Here is a 17,940-nt window from a genome sequence, read left to right on the forward strand (position 1 = left end):
AGATGGCGCTTCAGATTCGCCCTCAGATGAGACTGGTGAATTGATAATAACCACTTCATCACCCTCAGAGGCTAATCGACGCCGAGCTCACCTAATACGTGAAAGAGTTCTTTCAATTTCAGGATCAAATGCGGCTAAGCTCGGATCAGGTAACGAACGCATCATTCAAAGAAAGAAACATACAGCTCATGGTAATAAAATAAAACAAAATATGAAAAAATTAAAAATATGTACACTAACTAATAATTTAGCACACAATTACAACTCTCCGGCAACGGCGCCAAAAATTGACGCGGGGCGAAAATCAGCCAATTAAGAAATCAATATAGAAATACGTTGCGAGTATAGTTCTTAACCAGCAAAAATTCGCTCATCAATTTAGAAAGGTTGTCACAAATTTTAAAATAAAAATACTGGGAGTATGAATCCCAGGTCGTCTCCCAATGAGTTGACAAACGGGTGCTATCTTATTAATCAGGAGTTTTCTGAGAAAATTGAGAGTTGAATGACAGAAAATAAATAATTATAAATTAAAGAGAATTATATATTCAGAATAAAAAGCCTTGACTGGGGGAATGATCAATTGGAAGTTCTATCCTTATTGGAATTCTCTCAAGTGTAGTATAAAGAGGTTGTTATTTTCACCTAGTTAACCCTTACTAAATAAAGGAAAGTCAAGTGATTGAGCTAACTCTTATTCGCAAATCCTAGTCCCCTCCCTTGAGAAGGTCCAGCATTAGTAAATAGAGAATTAGCCAACAACTTCCAATTTAACTAATCACTTGAGCATTCCAACTCAAGTGTCTCCTTTTAATTAACCCCAATGTCAAGTTGGGAATCTACTCCATTTACATGAAAATTACTTGCATAGAATTAAAAAGGGAATAAAAAGAAGACATGATAGACAATAACTACAAATTAATTAAAAGTAAAAGTAATCATTTGCATTAATAAATTCTAAAAACAATCCAATTGTAACTCTAAACAAGAATTAAGAATATGGAAGAGTAAAGGAGTGAGAAAACAAACTAGAATACTATCTTCAACGGAGGTAATGACTCTTCAATATCCAAAGCAAAAACATAAAACTAAAAATATGTGAATGTAAAAGAAAACCTAGAGGAAAAGTAATTTCTCTCTAGATTCAGATCTAAAAACTAAAACTATGCTAATGAAAATCTGTGTTGAGTCTCTGCTCGTTCCCTGGCTCTAGTCTGTGTTTCTAGGTCGAAAACTGGGTCAAAACTCGACCCAAAATTGCCCCAGCGTTTTCTGTTATTTCTGCAGATCGCGCATGTCATGCGTACGCGTCATTCATGCGCACGCGTCTTTGTGCAAACTCCAATCCATGCGTGCGCGTCGATGCTTGCTGGTTATCTCCTTAGTTTCTTGTGTTTCTTCCATTTTTGCAAGCTTCCTCTCCATTCTCTAAGTCATTCCTGCCTTATAAAGCCTGAAACACTTAACACACGGATCACGGCTTTGAATGGTATAAAGGAGAATCAAAATACACAAATTAAAGACTCTAGGAAGCAAGTTTTCAACCATAGAATACCACTAGGAAGGAATTGTAAAATCATGCAAATCATATGAATAAGTGGGTAAGGACTTGATAAAAACCACTCAATTACGCATAAGATAAACCATAAAATAGTGGTTTATCAACCTCCCCACACTTAAACATTAGCATGTCCTCATGCTTAGTTCAAGGAGATCAAAAGAATAGATAGGGAAAAAAAACAAGACTCATGAAATGCAACCTATGTATGAATGCAACTATATGCTAAGATGATTCTGTACACTTGGTTAAAAGTAAATAAGTTCTCCAAGACACAAATAAATCAGATATCACTAATTTAAATCATACAGTAAATACAAGTAGACTCGTAAGTAGACAGCTCATGAAAGCAGGGAACATAGAATTAAGCATTGAATTCTCACTCATAGTGTATGTGCACTCTAATCACCCAAGTGTATAGGGTAATCCACTCTAGTCTTCTCTAGTCATGCTTTCTAAACTTTGTTCTTCACCTAACTAATCAACAAATATTTAATGTACCAATGCAAACATCATGAGGTCTTTTCAAGGTTGTAATGGGGCTAAGGTAAGGGTGAGGGTATATATATGGCTGAGTGAGCTATAAATTGAATCCTTGACTAACCTAAGCTCTCACCTATACATACTCTATATTCTTCTTAAATCATGCCTAGCTACCCAAAATTCCCATTTTTGCATCTCATACTCATGCATCAACTTTTCTTTAATTTTATCACATATGCATTGATTTTTCATTAACTTAACATTGGGGTAATTTTGTCCCCTTATTTATTTATTTATTGAATATTTTTTATTTTTTTATAGAAAAATAAACATAACTTATCAATGCACATGGATATTTATTTTTTTTAAAGTAAATAAAATTATCAATTTTATTAAAATGTGAGGTTACGTTATTTATATTATTTTAAAAAAAATTTAATTTGACATTCCTTTATACTTAATTCTGTTTCTAATGTTGTTTCAATAAAATTGAATTAATTTAATATTTTAAAAAAATTTAAATATTTTTTTAAATTTATGTAATTTATAAAGTTATTAATTTTTAGATTGTATTTAATTTTATTTATTTTTATCGGCGAAATAATAAGATTGATACTATTTTTAATGAAACTAAAAAAGTCATTTTTAAATTAACAAATTCCTATATTCCTAATGGACAACAAACATTTAATTAGGAAATTTTATTTAAAAATTTAAAATTTGCACTAGTTAATTAGAAAACTCTATTTAAAAATTTAAAATTTGAAATTCTAATATTAATTCCTAATTAAGTGAGTTCTTAACCGTTTTGATTTTTAAATTTAAACTTTTTTAATTGTCACATTTATAAATTTTCTCTTTACTCAATTTATATTGTTATCTTTTAGATTGTCTTTGCACAATAGAAGTACTTTCATCTTTTTTTTAAATATTTTTTTTTAATTTTACGTAATTTATAAGGTTATTAATTTTTAGATTGTATTTAATTTTATTTATTTTTATCGACAAATAATAGGTATTTTTAAGAGAAAATTGATATTGAAAGACAAAGAAAATACAAAGCGGAGCACAATTCAAAGTATATTTCATAAAAAAAATAAATTAATTATTTTACGATCATTGCTTTTTGGTTAGAATAATATATTTTTTATTTGGTATTTTCAAGTATGTCAGTTCTATATATTTGATTTTTATTGAGTATACAAAATAGCTAACATGTCATGAGATTTTTTTATTTGGTTATATATTATATTTTTTGCATTTGAATATTGATTTATTGTAATTCTTATTATTTGATTAGCGTGCACGTAAAACTTAAACCTTGAGGTTGGCACAATAAAACTGTAGTATATGATCTCATCTTTTTAATCCATAAATTATAGTCATCGGTAATTTTCTGTAAATATTATTTTTATATAAAGTATTTGTTGCAGATATAACTGAAACATAATTTATTATCTTGGTGATTATTAGATGTGATAGATATTGGTGACCCAGAATTTTTTTGTCGGCATTGCGACGCTACAATGTGGTATGAGGAGAGATCAGAGAAGTCCAAAACAGGATCCAATATTGAGTTCTCAGTATGTTGTATGCGAGGGAAGGTACAACTGTCGTTTATGCAACGTCCACCTCAACTCTTGCAAGATTTAATATCTAGAGCAAACCAAAGAAGCAAACACTTTAAGGATAATATAAGAACTTATAATAGCATGTTTTGCTTCATGCACGTTCTTGTGAGGTAAAATAGAGACCTCCATCAATGATAGGACAGGTCCTTCCCAGTTCATTATGAATAGACAAAACTACCACAGAATTGGAAGCTTGGTGCCAATTGAGGGACAAAGACCAAAATTCGGGCAGTTATATATTTATGATACAGAAAATGATGTCTCAAACAGGATAGAGATTTTCAGGTTTGTATCATGCATTTCAAATTGATTAAAAACATATTAAGGTAGTTCGTACTTTGATTTTGGTTCATTATGAATACTAATATTTTTCAATTAATGTTTTATACAATTCAAGAACAACCAACAACAACATTGACCAGTCCTTAGTTCTAGACCTCAAGGGCATGATCGATCAACATAATGTTCTTGCTCACACATTTAGAACAGTGAGAAACTACCTGAATCAAGGAGATATAACAAATATAAGGCTACGGTTGTTTCAGAAAAAAAATCAAAGGATGCAAAAGTCTAAAATTTATCATCTTCTAATGAGGTCGCAGCTCTAATAGTAGGAAATTTTGATTCTGGAGATGCAGAGCGTGATATTATAGTTCAATTAAAGTCCAAACATCTACAAAGGATTCATGAGACACACACCACAATTTATTCCTCTTCAATATCTTATGATGTTTCCTTACGGTGAAGATGGCTACCAAGAAGACATTCCTTTGCGAGAATCTTATAGGGATGATGAAAATAGAAAGAGACAGCGTGTGAGTTTAAGGGAGTTCATAGAATTTAGAATACAAGAGAGAAGGGTCGAGTATGCAACCATTGTCAATGGTGAAAGACTATTTTAGCAGTTCTTGGTTGATTGCTTTTCTATGATTAAAGCACAAAGGTTGACCTACTATCGAAACAACCAAACCAAGGTGAGGAGTGATATATACAAAGGGATTCAAGATGCAGTTGTTAGGGGTGAGACTCGTGCTTCCAAAGCAGGTAAACATGTCATCCTACCCGCGTCCTTTACTGATTGCATGAGATACATGTTTAATAATTGTCAAGATGCTATGACAATTTGTAAGAAATATGGATATCTAGACCTCTTCATTACAATGACATGTAACCCGAGTTGTCAAGAGATTGGCAGGGTTAACAATCCAAGGAACTTAAAGGTTGAAGACCGGCCAGATATATCGTGTAGAGTGTTCAAAATTAAGCTTGACATGATAATCTTGGATCTTAAGCAAGGAATTTCATTTGGAGTGCTAGATGCAGGTATTGCTCATCGTCCAACCTTATTTTTAAAGAAATATTCCTTTAGATTGTTATAAAATAAATGGCAAAATATTTTCTTACTTAACATATTGTTAATTTTTTATTATCACCCTTAATTTATCAAAGCAAATATATAAAATAGATAGTTTATTTATAACATATATATTTTTTTATCTTTTTAGTATAAGGGATGTATATGGTAAAATTCCAAAAAAGAGATCTACCACATGCTCACATTCTTTTATGGTTGAATGGAGACCATAAGATAACAATGACAACTCAAAGACCGGTTAATATCTTCAGAGTTGTCAGATCCTGTTCGGCACCCAAAATTGTCTAGAGCTGTATCTACATATATGATTCATGGACCATGTGGTAGAGCTTTCTCAAAATCTCCTTGCATGAAAGATGGGTACTGCACCAAATATTATCCCAAAACATTCAGTAGCACCACAGTTACCCACCATATAGAAGACGAGACACAGGAGTAGTTACTGAGAAGAAGGGAGTCCATATGGATAATAGGAATGTGGTTCCATACAATGCATATCTGCTGATGTCTTATCAAGCGCATATTAATGTAGAGTACTGTAACAAGTCAAATGCTATCAAATATTTGTTCAAGTACGTGAATAAAGGTCTAGACAGGGTAGCAATTGGAGTTATAAAGGAAGCTTTTAGTGGAGAGGATGCTCAGATTATTGATGAGATCAAACAATTTTATGATTGCATATATTTGTCTGCATATGAGGCTGTGTGAAGAACTTTAACTTATGATATTAATCAGAGGTGGTCTTCGGTGATGAGATTAACCTTTCATTTTCTTGGAGAGCAAAATATCATCTTTAAAGATGATGACGATCTTGAGGAAATCGTGGAAGAAGAGGAAGGAAAATATATGATGTTCTTAGCATGGATGGAGGCCAATAAAAATTTTGAAGCATGTCAAACTTTGACGTATGCTGAGTTTCCAAATCAATTTGTTTATGATAGAGAAGTAAGGGAATGGCATCCACGCAAAAGAGGGTATTCTATCGGGAGGTTAAACTATGTTCCAACGGGTACAAGTGATATTTACTAAATGAGAATTTTGTTAGCTGTTTAGAGAGGTTGCACAATATATCTGTCTATTAGGACAGTTAATGAGATTGCATATTGTTGAGTTAAGAAATTAATTAATGTAATTGATGATGACAAACATTTGATTAGTGGGCTAATCACCCAATTAGTTTTGATTATTTTGGATAAGTGATGCAGACCAAAATAAGTGTTGCAGCAACCCAACATTAAACAAAAGATATCTGCTGGTGGGCTGAATGGTAAGTGAAAATAAAACAAGCCCAAGTCATTCATCTCAAGTTCAATTCTTCAAAGAAGCAAAGGCAAGGCACCAACGGGCTGAACTTGAGTAGAACCCGAAACAAGCCCGAATTGATTTCAATTCCCTCTCACTTGTTTTCACCAAATCAACGTTCTCTTTCTCTGTCTCAGTCAAACCACAGAACTCAGAAAAAGTAAGAAAGAGAGCTTAGTTCCTAAGCTAGTCATGAGAGAAGAAAGAAAGAGAAAGACCAAGCTTGAAAGACAGAAGTCTAATCATCCATTTCAAATAAAATCAAGCTTAGGTAAAGGTTAAAGGTAACTCATTTCCTTTTTTATGCATCAGATCTTCTTCTCTTCTTCCCAACTCTCTGCAAGTCCGAAAATAGCATAAAAGGAAAAGTTGTTTTCTGCCCTAATCTGCTGTATATCTACGGTCACAAGTAAGCCTTGGAGACCAAGTAGCTTATCAATGGCTCAGATCCGTTTTGCCATTGGAAGATTTTTGTGGTTGCTGTTTTATGGCTTTCGGTCAACCTTGGAAGGTCAGAAGCAAAGTTTCCATTGTGAGGATTAATGGGAAAAAGTGAGACAGCGGGTTAGTAAAGCTCAAGGCTCAAGAAGTTGACTTTGAAAGAAGAATCCAGCAACATGCAAGGAGACAAAAGAGGTTTGATGATCATTCAGAAGTCAAGGAGAGATAACCAGAGTATTGAGGTTTTGTTCTGAGAAGTGTTCTTTGAAGAAGTTCATCTAACTGGACAGTGTTTCCTAGTAAAAGGAGCATTCTGCCAGAATAAAAAACTGAATTAGAGGCTAGCAAATCTGATCTATCATATAGCAAAGAGGCTGTTGATGAAGTCAATCTCCTTCATATTTTACAGATTATAATGTACTTTTCAATGTTTATCTTTCTGTAATTTCTTGTGAGAAAAGGCATATTGAGAGAGCTCAAGTAAAAGCCATGAGCGGAAAAGGGCTGAGTGATACACTTGAGAGAAAAGCCTAGAGTTATTTTCTGATTTCTTTAGGTATGTTTGTGTCTTGTATCTTATACATGTAAGGTATCCCTTTCTTAGTTGGGTTAGCACTAAGAGTGAATAGTTAGGTATTAGCATAGCCAATGTCAAGCTAGGTTAGAACTTGAGTGTGAAAGGAGTGTCAATCCTGTGGAATTGGTGTATGTAATACGGTTAACTATAGTGAAAATTCCTCCATTGTTGTGGATGAGACTGGACGTAGGTTGTATAGCATAAGGCAACCGAACCAGGATATATGCTGGTGTTAGCTTTTCTCTTCTCTGCACTGTTCTATTTTATGATATTCATGAGACAAAAATAAATTGTCTCATAAATTTCAGCTGCTGAGTTCAAACAGAATCAGAATTCAAATATCATTTGAAAGGGTCAGTTCAGAAACTTAAAAGAAAGGCATAGATTCAACCCTCCTTCTCTAAGCCTACCACAACCTTCAATTGGTATCAGGAGCTAAGGTCTCAAGAATCAAGCTTAACCGCTTGGAGCAAAGATCCAATGGCAAACAACTTGGGCACAACCACAGTTGCCTACACTCTCACTGAAGGCCAGTCAAACAACCGGCCACCTTTCTTCAATGGGAAGAACTATGCCTACTGGAAAGAAAGGATAAGGATCTTCATCCAATCTATTGAGTACAACATATGGAAGATTGTTGTGAGCGGTCCCAAGATCCCAACAAAAACAAGTACTGATGGCGTGGTGACTCCAAAAGAAGAAGCTGAATGGAATGAAGATAATAAGAAGAAAATGGAGCTGAATGCTAAAGCAATCAACCTTCTTCACTGTGCTATCAGCTTTGAAGAGTACCGGAAGGTGTCTAGATGCAAGACAGCCAAAGAAATCTGGAAAAAACTCTAGGTTACACACGAAGGCACTAAAAAAGTCAAAGAAACGAGGATCGATATGCTGCGAAAAGAGTATGAGATGTTCAACATGAAGGATGGAGAAAGCATTGATGAAGCATTTGAGAGATTCTCAATCATAATCAACAACCTTGATGCTATGGGTACAAACTACTCAGAACAAACTCTAATGAGAAAACTCCTTAGAAGCCTCACAAAAGAATGGGAAACCAATGCCACTGTCCTAACCAAGAGCAATAACCTAAGCCCCATAACCTATGATGAACTGAGAGGAAAACTCCTTGCCTATGAAACCACACACACAAACCCGGACTCAAAGAAAAAGGGAATAGCCCTCAAGTCAAAAATAGAACCAAAAGAGAGTGAGTCCAGTGATGGTATTTCAGATGATGAACTTTTGTTTTTTGCTAGGAGATTTAGAAGGGTGCTGAAGAACAAGGGAAAATACAAGGGTTCAAGTTCAAAGGAACACAAGATCGACTTGAGCAAGGTGACGTGTCATCATTGCAAGGAGGCTGGACATTTCAAGCTAAATTGTCCAAAGCTCAAAAAGGAGGACAAAGAAAAGAAGGAAAGGAAGAGAATGCTCATGGCAGCTTGGGAGGATCTCGAGAATGACTCCAATGAGGAAGAAGAGTCTGAAGGTGAAGACAAAGACTGTTTCATGGCTGGAAACAAAAATTTTGATGAGGTAAATTACGTTAATTTGTCTATGGATGATCTACATGCTATTATTGATGATCTCACCTTAAACACCTCAAAACTGCTTGACAAGTACAATGAGTGCAGATCTGAAAGAGATGTGTTAAGAGCTGAAAATAATTTTTTAAAAGAAAAAGTGAAGGAAACTGAATGTGCTTTAGACATCATTGAAGAAAACAGATTTCTAAAATCTGAACTTGAAAAATTAAAAGGAAAGCACATTGTGGATCCTTCTCATGAGTTAATTGCTGAAAATGAAAGATTAAATGATATGATTAAAAGACTAAATGGTGACTTAGCAAAATTTGCTCAAAGTTCAAGTAACCTGGACAAATTACTTGCGAGTCAAAGACCATTATTTAAAAAATCTGGTTTAGGCTATATAGCCAAGGAAGATGCAATTTTCAATGATTCCTCTATAAAATTTGTGGCATCTTCATCAAATACTAAATCCACACCAATCAAATTTGGTATTGGATATGTTCCAACATTTGAAGAAAAATTTGATGAAGTATACACTAGTGAAACTGAGCCTTCACTAAGAACTGAACCTAGTTCAAATAGGCCAGGTTTGTGATACATTTCGAAAAATGAGGTCGCCTTCAAGAAACCACTTTTTTACAACAAAACCTCATTTTCGAAGAACCCAAAAGTTTTCAAAAATTCTGGTGAAAATTCTTTTGTAAAGAGGAATAATTATAACAAAAATCAGTTTGTCAAAAGAAATGAACCTCTTCCAAAAACCAGAAAGTTTCAATCATGTAATCATTTCCAGCATGGTAGCTCATCTAAATTTCAGTAACATGCATCAGAAAATCATTGTTTTAATTGCAAAAAATTTGGTCACTCATATGCACAATGTTTTATTGAAAAGAGAGTTGTGGAAAACCAAATTTATAATGTTGTTTGTGATTTCAATGCACTTGGGCAACCAAGATGGATTAACTTCAAAGGATCCAAATTAATTTGGATACCTAAGGCTACTTGAAACTCTTCATATAGATTTGCCTAGCATCCAAGAATAAAAAAGACATGTGGTACATGGATAGTGGATGCTCAAGGCACATGACTGGAAGGTCAACTTATTTTATCAAACTGAATAAGTATGATGGAGGTTTTGTGACCTTTGGAGATGATGGTAAAGGTAAAATTATTACTGTTGGAAAAGTAGGTAATGAACAATCTACTTTCATTGATGATGTATTTTTGGTATGTGGTTTGAAGCACAATCTTTTGAGTATAAGTCACTACAAGAAAACTAGTTATTACAGACAGATTTACAGACATATTTAGTCCTTATTACAGACGGATTTTTGGTTACCGACGAAATTACCGACGGATTTTGTCCCTCTGTAAAAGCCCCGTCAGAAATTATTTACCGACGGATTTTTTTCCGTCGGAAAATTACAGACGGATTTTTACCAGTTACCGACGGATTTTCCCTCTGTAAATTCTCCATCCATTTCTCGAAACCGACGAACTTTCCAACAGATTTTCCGTCTGTAATTTGAACTTTGGAAAATCATCTCACACTCTGATTACAGACAGAAAATCCGTCTGTAAATTCGTCAGTAAGGTAAAAATTTTTTTTTTCTAATTACAAAATAAACTTATTTTCATACAAAATAAATATAAATTTAATACAAATTTTTATCTAATTTGTATTCGAATATTTATAATATTTCAAAAAATAAACAAATTCATCGTATTATCAAACTAAAAGAAAAGTACTATAAACAAGCAAGTCAATATATATAATTCAAAACACAAACAAAATGTATTGATCATCAACTATAATTCCTAGTATATCATCAACATGCTGCTTCTTGTAAAACATTCTGGGTGGCATTAAAACGGCAAAGAATGATTGGATGAGAAAAGTTAAACCCCTAAACCAAGCATCTACAGCAACAAATCAGCAGATATCTATATTCTTTCTTTTTCTGCCACTCACACAGGCCCAGTCATCCATTTTCGACACTTCTATGCCTTCTAAGAATAGTGAATATTTCTGTAATAAGTTCTGGACCTGCATAAGGAACAAAGGAGATGAATTTAGGAGGAGAATGTGATTCGAAGCAGTTCCACCAACAAGAATTTGCATTTGGCAGCAAAGAGATAGCTGCATTCCGAATAAAGAAAATCGATAATGAGAATTAATTGAACATTTAAACTACCTGTTCACTTAAGATTCCAGAGAGACCAATAATTGCTCCAGGCTTTACAGAAAAGATAATTTGATCAGCAAGATTTAACAGAGGATTTAAAAGTATGTTTGCGATGACCACATCATATTTATCCTTGTGAGTGACTCTGTCTATCTCGAAAGCATTTTCTCCCTCGACAACTCTAGATGGCCAGTCATCCCTGCAGGATGAAGAAGTTTGGCTTGCAATCAAGTGCAGTTGCAGCTTGTCTGGTCTGATGTTATTCAGAGTAGCATTTTCAGATGCTGATGCAATTGCTTGTGAATCTATATCGACTCCAATGGCAAAGGCAGCACCAAACTGCAAAAGGTCTATTATTGGTGAATATGAAACTGCAGAAGGTCTAGAATTGCTTTCCTGAACTCTCATTTGATTAATTTCTCAACTGATTCTATTACATCAATAATATGCTCTTTCATACTAACTTAATTAAACCCCAAACCCTATATAAGGCCCAATAAGTACAGAACATGTCATATCAAAATGTCTCTGAAAATTTATATCTGTCATATGTTCTGTCAATTAACCAAAAAAAGACAGTTAAAATATGTGAATATGATAGAGACGGTTATAATATTTAGCTTTCCACACAGATGTTCAAGGAAACAAAGTAAGAATTAAAATGAACTCTACTGTACACCAAAGGCATTCTCGCACTGATAGTTTTCCATAATATGAATAAGTGATCATTCCCCGAATAAGAATGCTAAGTAAAGAACGCAGTAAATTTAATAGCTATTAAATAGAAACCAAACAATTAGCAGTTAGCTATTAAACAGAAACCAAGAAGCAAACTGACCTGAGCTCCTTTCATCCAGTCATCCTCCTCAATAATTTTAACTTCATATCTTGGTATCTCTTTCAAACCAATAGAATCAGCAGCATGTGAAATGCTCATATTTATATCCTCACCTTCAAGAAAAATGGAACTAACACAAATCTGCAGAGTTTTAGAAGTGTTTGAAACAGTTCACATAAAATGAGTGCCTTGATCAGATTAGAACTGCAGAGTACCTCTCGTTGGTTTTCACCCTCTGATATTGTCGGATTCCTGAAGAACCAAGAGAGAAAAAAAAAAAAGAAGCAAAGATCATATTCACATTCATACCAAACCCACCGAAAAGTAAGAACGGAAAAGAGATAATAGAAACAGTAGTGCCATCACTAAATAAAAGAAACAGTAGTGCCCACTTTGCTTAGGCATGGACCCTGCATAATCAAATTTCAAGGGAAGTTGAGTAACTTAATTGAATAGAGAAGCTTCTATTCTAAATTACTAATCAATATTAAGTTGCATCAAATATATAAAATTATATGTGAATAACAAGGAGGTAATGTTCATTTTAGTCCTTTGACTAAGTAGGAATAACTCCATTTAGGCAGACACTTAATCAAAGCTACCACACACATTGAAATATCTATTATTGTCAAAACAGATTTGAATGTAATGCAGTAATGCTGCATCTCAATGAACTAAGCAATAGGCAAAGTGCGACACTGGTTTTGAAAGATAAAGAGCCTAAAATCAATGAAACAACAACCTATGCATTAAAAGATAAGAAGCATACTTGTTGAGCTAGCTCCCTAGTAGGAGAGAGCACAAGGCAAAGAGAACATTGTAAATTAGAGACTTGGGCAAGGAAAACCATTTGATGAGAAAAACTGCAGCCAAAAACAGAATTCAATAAGCCATTGATTTGCAGCAACAAATACATATAGCGAGGCTTTAATCTTAGCAAGTAACCTCAAACAAGCAAGTAACTCTAACAAACAAGTAACCTCAAACAAGAAAAGCTTATACCTTCCTTCTCGTCAATTTTTGTTCAGTCAACTGTCAAACAAGAACACATTCAAATAATTAGAATAAAGCAACAAAATTTGGAGAGAAGAATGTTAGAGAGAAGAAAACTTAAAATTATCCTTAAAATTAAGTAGCTTCATGAGTACTATATTTATCATACAAGCAACAACTAATTAACTATTTGTGTTCACGGTTAAAGACTAGATTCATTCACTTAATTAATTTAGAAAATATATATTATGATCTCAATTTATTAAAAAGGTTATGTTAGAACGTACAGCAGACAGAGAAGGAGTGAAATCAAGTGAACAAGTATGATTAATTAATAACTTAACAAGCCCTGCAATCAAGTGAACACTAAACCTATACTAGCTAGGAATATTGTAATATAGTATCATGAATAAATGAATTACTGGCCGCATGAAATTGTAGATATTGATTTCAAATTCAAATATTGCTTTCTTATTATTGTTGATGAGAGATAATAAAAATAAATGGATAAACATACATTGCGTGCTTGAACCTTGAAAAACATTTAAATTTGATCAATGGGTTGGTTTGCTTTTATTTTCGGGAAGATTCAGAGAAATATATAACACAGCAGAGACGTAATAATTTCTTACTTCCATTTTAGAAACCTAGCTTAGTCATGAAATTATATTAAGTCTCTTACTTTGAAGCAGTTAATAATCCTTTATATAGTCAAAATTGAATTTAAAAGCAAGAAGGAGAGTAAGTACCTTACTTGTTCATATAATAACATGGTGCAATAAACTTGGATCTGACTCTTGGGTTCCCTTCATTAGCTCTGGAAAAGACCCATGGGCCGCTAGAATCCATCTTGAAGGGCAGAGGCTTGGCTCTGTCTCTCCTGCCTGTAACCTGTACACCCCTTTTTCTCAAACATTCTCCTTGTCTTGCAATCCAATTTCAAACTTCAAATAAGTAAATAAAGAAACAAATAAATAAAAAACATGGAACCCAAATCTATAAAGAGCAACTGGCGTATTAAGAGCAAAACACTATGTACCTATTAAGAGCAAAACAACATCTTAAGGTGGTTACTGTTGAACTCTGACTATCTGTAAGGAAGCAACTGGCATAGGTGAGGACACCAGCGAATGTTTGGCAAAGCCACAAGGCCCAGAGCCTACCCCTCATTCCAAACCTCTTTGAAACTGCATCAGATATGAACCCTCCACCGGGCCTGGAGAAAAGATTCGCCAATCCGAAACTGGCAGCAATGATCCCAGCAGTGTGCAGCTTGAGATTGAATCTGTCACAGAAGTACTCAGCTATGATGTTATCAATAGTCAACTCCACACCAAAGCAGTATCCATAAGTGAAGTACAGACAACAGTATTCAATTTCTGAATAAAAAATTAATCTTTACAACAGCAAAAAAAAATATAAATAAATAAAGCATAATGCCAACAAAAAAGTGTCAAAAAGAGATTATAAAGCATTACTTACAGTATTTTAGCTTAGCTTAGCTTAGCTTCCTTTTAATTGCAGTAGGGAACAAGCAATAATCAAAATTAAACAAAGGGGAAGGAGAGAATGAAAAGGATGGGAGCATAGAGAGCATACATGTTCGTTCTTTGTTCATCAAAACAAACATGTCGTTCTCAACCACCTTTGCTACTCCCAATCAGCTATAGCAATTCTTTGCTTCTGTCCTCCAGAAAGTTGGGTGCCACCTTCTCCAACTTGTGTTAGAAATAAACTATCAGGCTTTAAATTTGAATGCGTATTTTCTGATATCAAAGTGTTTTAGATATACACTTTACTAAAAAACACAATAAAATGAGGTTAGGAGATTAGGTCACTTTGCATCTAAAATTAATTGGCCAATTCTCTGGTGCATTTAACTTTCATGCTGAAATTTGTCATTTTAATATATTAATTTGGAAAAAAGCTGTCATTTTAATGGAAGAGTCTTCTCCTAATCTCATTTGTGAGGAAGTTATTCTTTCACCTGGAGAGGGATAATCTTGGATGATCACAAACCCAAGTAGCTAGTAATAAAATCAAACTATGATGTAATTCACTAAAACCTATCATGACAACATCAAAAACTTTCCCTCACTGGATATGGCTGGATGCATGAATCAAGCAAAGTTAAGTGATTAGCAGCAGCATCCATCAACCCCAAAATAAATCAAATCAAATCGGAAAATAAAAAAGTTGAAAAAAAGAAAAAAAAGCGTATCATCGTAGAAGAAAATATACTCCATCAAGCAAACAATACAAGAAATTAATATGAATAAAAAATAAAAAATAGTAATTATAACAATTAACAAAAGAATAAACAGAGAAATTAGGTTTGAAAAATTGAAAAACTGTGAAGAGTGGCACCTGAAGCAAATTTTGAAGATATGAATCACCACATTTACCAAACTTCAAGGCTGGTCAATCTTCAACTCCTTTGCACAAACATCAAAGCCAATACACGCAGCAACTACTACCTAAACAAGAACAAGAACAAGTTGTTTGGCTACTAAGAAAACAAGAGAGAGAGAGAGAGAGAGAGAGAGAGAGAGAGAGAGAAATGGAAATAAGAGGCAAAACCGCAGATCAAACACCTTTGAGAATTAAAGGAAGCAGAGATTAAATCACAAAATCGGAAATGAAATCACAAAATCAGAAACAACGAGGGCGAGGAGCAGAGATTAAATCACAAAATCACAAACCGGCGAGGAGCAGAGAATCAGAAACAATGGATGGCGAGGAGGGGAGGAACCCTTCGCGACGGCGACGCCACGAGCTCAACTCAGAACTTCGTGCGACGGCGAGACGAGGAGGAACGATGCGAAGAGGGTCGAGTAGAGCTTCCCCAGATGACGAGGGCACCCATGGTCTGTCCCGCCGGCGGCGACACCACCTTCTATCGGAGGAGAAGAGTTCGAGGGATGAGGGCTGCTGGAAACGTTCGAGGGATGAGTGTGAATGGAGTGTGAATGGGTGGTGATAAAATTAGGGTTACCTCGATATTTTCGACGGAAAATTTAAATTACAGATGGATTTTCCGTCTGTAATCATTTTTCACGGAAAAAAATTAATTTTTCCGACGGAATTATCGACGGATTCTCTTTTCCGTCTGTAATTTATGCTAATTATTTTTTTTATTTTCCGACAAAAAATCCCTCTGTATTTCCGTAGGATAAAATCCGTCGGAAATATCCGTCTGTAATAACTAGTTTTCTAGTAGTGAGTCAGCTGTGTGATTTAGGATATTTAGTGACTTTCAAAAGACTTGAATGCTGTGTTGTTAATGAGAAGACAAATGAAGTGCTTTTTGTTGCCAAGTGTTTTAATAATATGTATGGACTTACTCTTGATGAACTAAAGGATCAAAATGTAGCTTGTTTTCATTCTAAAGAATCTGAAAAGTGGTTATGGCACAAGAGATTGGGCCATGCAAGTATGTTTCAAATAAACAAACTTGTAAAGAAAGAATTAGTAAGAGGTCTTCCTTTGATAAAGTTTGACAAAGACATCACTTGTGATGCTTGCCAAATGGAAAAACAAACAAAAAGTTCTTTTAAACCAAAGGAAGACATCTCTACTAAAAGACTGCTTGAGTTGCTACACATTGATTTATTTGGTCCAACAAGAACTCAAAGCCTAGGTGGTAAATATTATGGTTTAGTGATTGTGGATGACTATACTAGGTTTGGCTGGGTTTTATTTCTTGCACACAAAAATGAAGCCTTTTCGGCCTTTGAACCTTTTTGCAAGAAAATTCAAAATGAAAAGGATTTAAAGATTTCTTCTATAAGAAGTGATCATGGAACTAAATTTGAAAACAATTTATTTGAATCCTTTTGTGAGAAATTTGGAATATCTCACAACTTCTCTTGTCCAAAGACACCACAACAAAATGGTGTGGTGGAAAGAAGAAATAGAAGCATACAAGAAATGACAAGAGCTATGCTTTGTGAGAGTAATGTTTCAAAATTCCTTTGGGCTGAAGTGGTTAACATAGCTTGCCACATTTTGAATAGAACAATCATAAGAAAATTTTTGAAGAAAACCCCTTATGAACTTTGGAAAGGGTACCCACCAAACTTAGATTACTTGCACATCTTTGGATGCAAATGTTTTGTTTTAAATAACAAGGACAATTTGGGTAAATTTGATCCAAAGGCGTATGAGTGTTTATTTGTAGGATATTCCACAACTAGTAAAGCATATAGAGTTTATCATCAAGATGCTAGGATTATTGAGGAGTCCATACATGTTACATTTTGTGATACTAACTTGGTGCAAAGTATTTTGAAAGATTGTGATGCAGGAAATCAAGCTCAAAAGGACGTTGAAACTGTGCAAAATCAAGAAAATGGAAATTCTGTTCAAGCTGAACCAGAAACTGTTGTTGCTGAAAATTCAAGAGACAATTCCATTTTGTCTCATGAATCTGAAGGAAATCATGAAGCCAGCAGCACCCAGAATCCTTTGGTATCTGAATCTGACTCCAAGTCCACCAGACCTCGTGAATGGAGATTCTTAAAGAATTATCCTGAGGAATTTGTCATTGGGGACGTCTCTCATGGAGTTAGAACTCGGTCTTCAACAAGAAAAGAAAATGAAGGAACAAAGATTGCCCTTCTTTCTCAGATGGAGCCTCAAAATGTTAAGGAAGCCTTTGGTGACCCTTCTTGGATAAAGGCAATGGAAGATGAGCTCCAAGAGTTTGAGAAGAACCAAGTTTGGACATTGGTTCCTAGACCAAATGGAAAGAAAGTGACCGAAACCAAGTGGATTTTTCGGAACAAGCTAGGAGAGGATGGTAGCATTGCAAGAAACAAAGCAAGACTAGTGGAACAAGGATATGACCAAGAAGAAGGAATAGACTTTGATGAATCCTTTGACCCTGTTGCCCGAATGGAAGCCATAAGACTTCTCTTAGCTTATGCTGCATTTTGTGGTTTTAAATTATATCAAATGGATGTGAAATGTGCATTTTTAAATGGTGTGATAGATAGGGAAGTGTATGTGGAGCAGCCACCAGG

General features: G+C 34.5%; 2 protein-coding genes and 1 long non-coding RNA gene across 4 annotated transcripts; 1 reads left to right on the top strand and 2 right to left on the bottom strand.

Annotated features, from left to right (window-relative positions):
* Positions 1–4,400: 4,400 nt before the first annotated feature.
* On the top strand, positions 4,401–5,755 carry LOC107646428 (uncharacterized). The gene is made up of 4 exons (XM_016350611.1): positions 4,401–4,487; positions 4,578–4,716; positions 4,783–4,995; positions 5,580–5,755. The coding sequence occupies exons 1-4, from the start codon at positions 4,401–4,403 to the stop codon at positions 5,753–5,755; spliced, it is 615 nt and encodes a 204-aa protein (XP_016206097.1).
* Positions 5,756–10,647: 4,892 nt separating this feature from the next.
* Positions 10,648–12,328, bottom strand: LOC148554750 (uncharacterized). Of its 2 annotated transcripts, XM_088491700.1 has the most exons (5): positions 12,316–12,328; positions 12,139–12,175; positions 11,924–12,053; positions 11,095–11,424; positions 10,648–10,946 (listed from the first exon to the last, which is right to left on the bottom strand). In XM_088491700.1, the coding sequence occupies exons 1-5, from the start codon at positions 12,326–12,328 to the stop codon at positions 10,833–10,835; spliced, it is 624 nt and encodes a 207-aa protein (XP_088347826.1). In that variant the 3' UTR covers positions 10,648–10,832. The 2 variants fall into 2 exon arrangements, with proteins under 2 accessions (XP_088347826.1, XP_016205339.2); XM_016349853.3 differs by lacking the exon at positions 12,316–12,328 and having other exon boundaries at positions 10,703–10,946; positions 11,924–12,036; positions 12,139–12,186.
* Positions 12,329–12,692: 364 nt separating this feature from the next.
* Positions 12,693–14,201, bottom strand: LOC148554751 (uncharacterized). The gene is made up of 3 exons (XR_015886097.1): positions 13,671–14,201; positions 12,926–12,955; positions 12,693–12,786 (listed from the first exon to the last, which is right to left on the bottom strand). It is a non-coding gene; the product is annotated as an uncharacterized LOC148554751 (long non-coding RNA).
* Positions 14,202–17,940: the final 3,739 nt, after the last annotated feature.

The sequence above is a fragment of the Arachis ipaensis genome, chromosome B6, assembly GCF_059453495.1.
Source record: "Arachis ipaensis isolate K30076 ecotype BB chromosome B6, ASM5945349v1, whole genome shotgun sequence".
Taxonomy (NCBI): domain Eukaryota; kingdom Viridiplantae; phylum Streptophyta; class Magnoliopsida; order Fabales; family Fabaceae; genus Arachis; species Arachis ipaensis.

Bases quoted from the DNA above. Each gene is read 5' to 3' on its own strand.
- LOC107646428 (XM_016350611.1), top strand. From the start codon at position 4,401: ATGTTTCCTTACGGTGAAGATGGCTACCAAGAAGACATTCCTTTGCGA. The intron at 4,488-4,577 runs GTGAGTTTAAGG...CTATTTTAGCAG, and splicing joins AAAATAGAAAGAGACAGCGT to TTCTTGGTTGATTGCTTTTC. The intron at 4,996-5,579 runs GTATTGCTCATC...ATATTAATGTAG, and splicing joins ATTTGGAGTGCTAGATGCAG to AGTACTGTAACAAGTCAAAT.
- LOC148554750 (XM_088491700.1), bottom strand. The intron at 12,054-12,138 runs GTACTCTGCAGT...GATTTGTGTTAG, and splicing joins AGGGTGAAAACCAACGAGAG to TTCCATTTTTCTTGAAGGTG. The intron at 10,947-11,094 runs GTAGTTTAAATG...TTCCTTATGCAG, and splicing joins CTGGAATCTTAAGTGAACAG to GTCCAGAACTTATTACAGAA.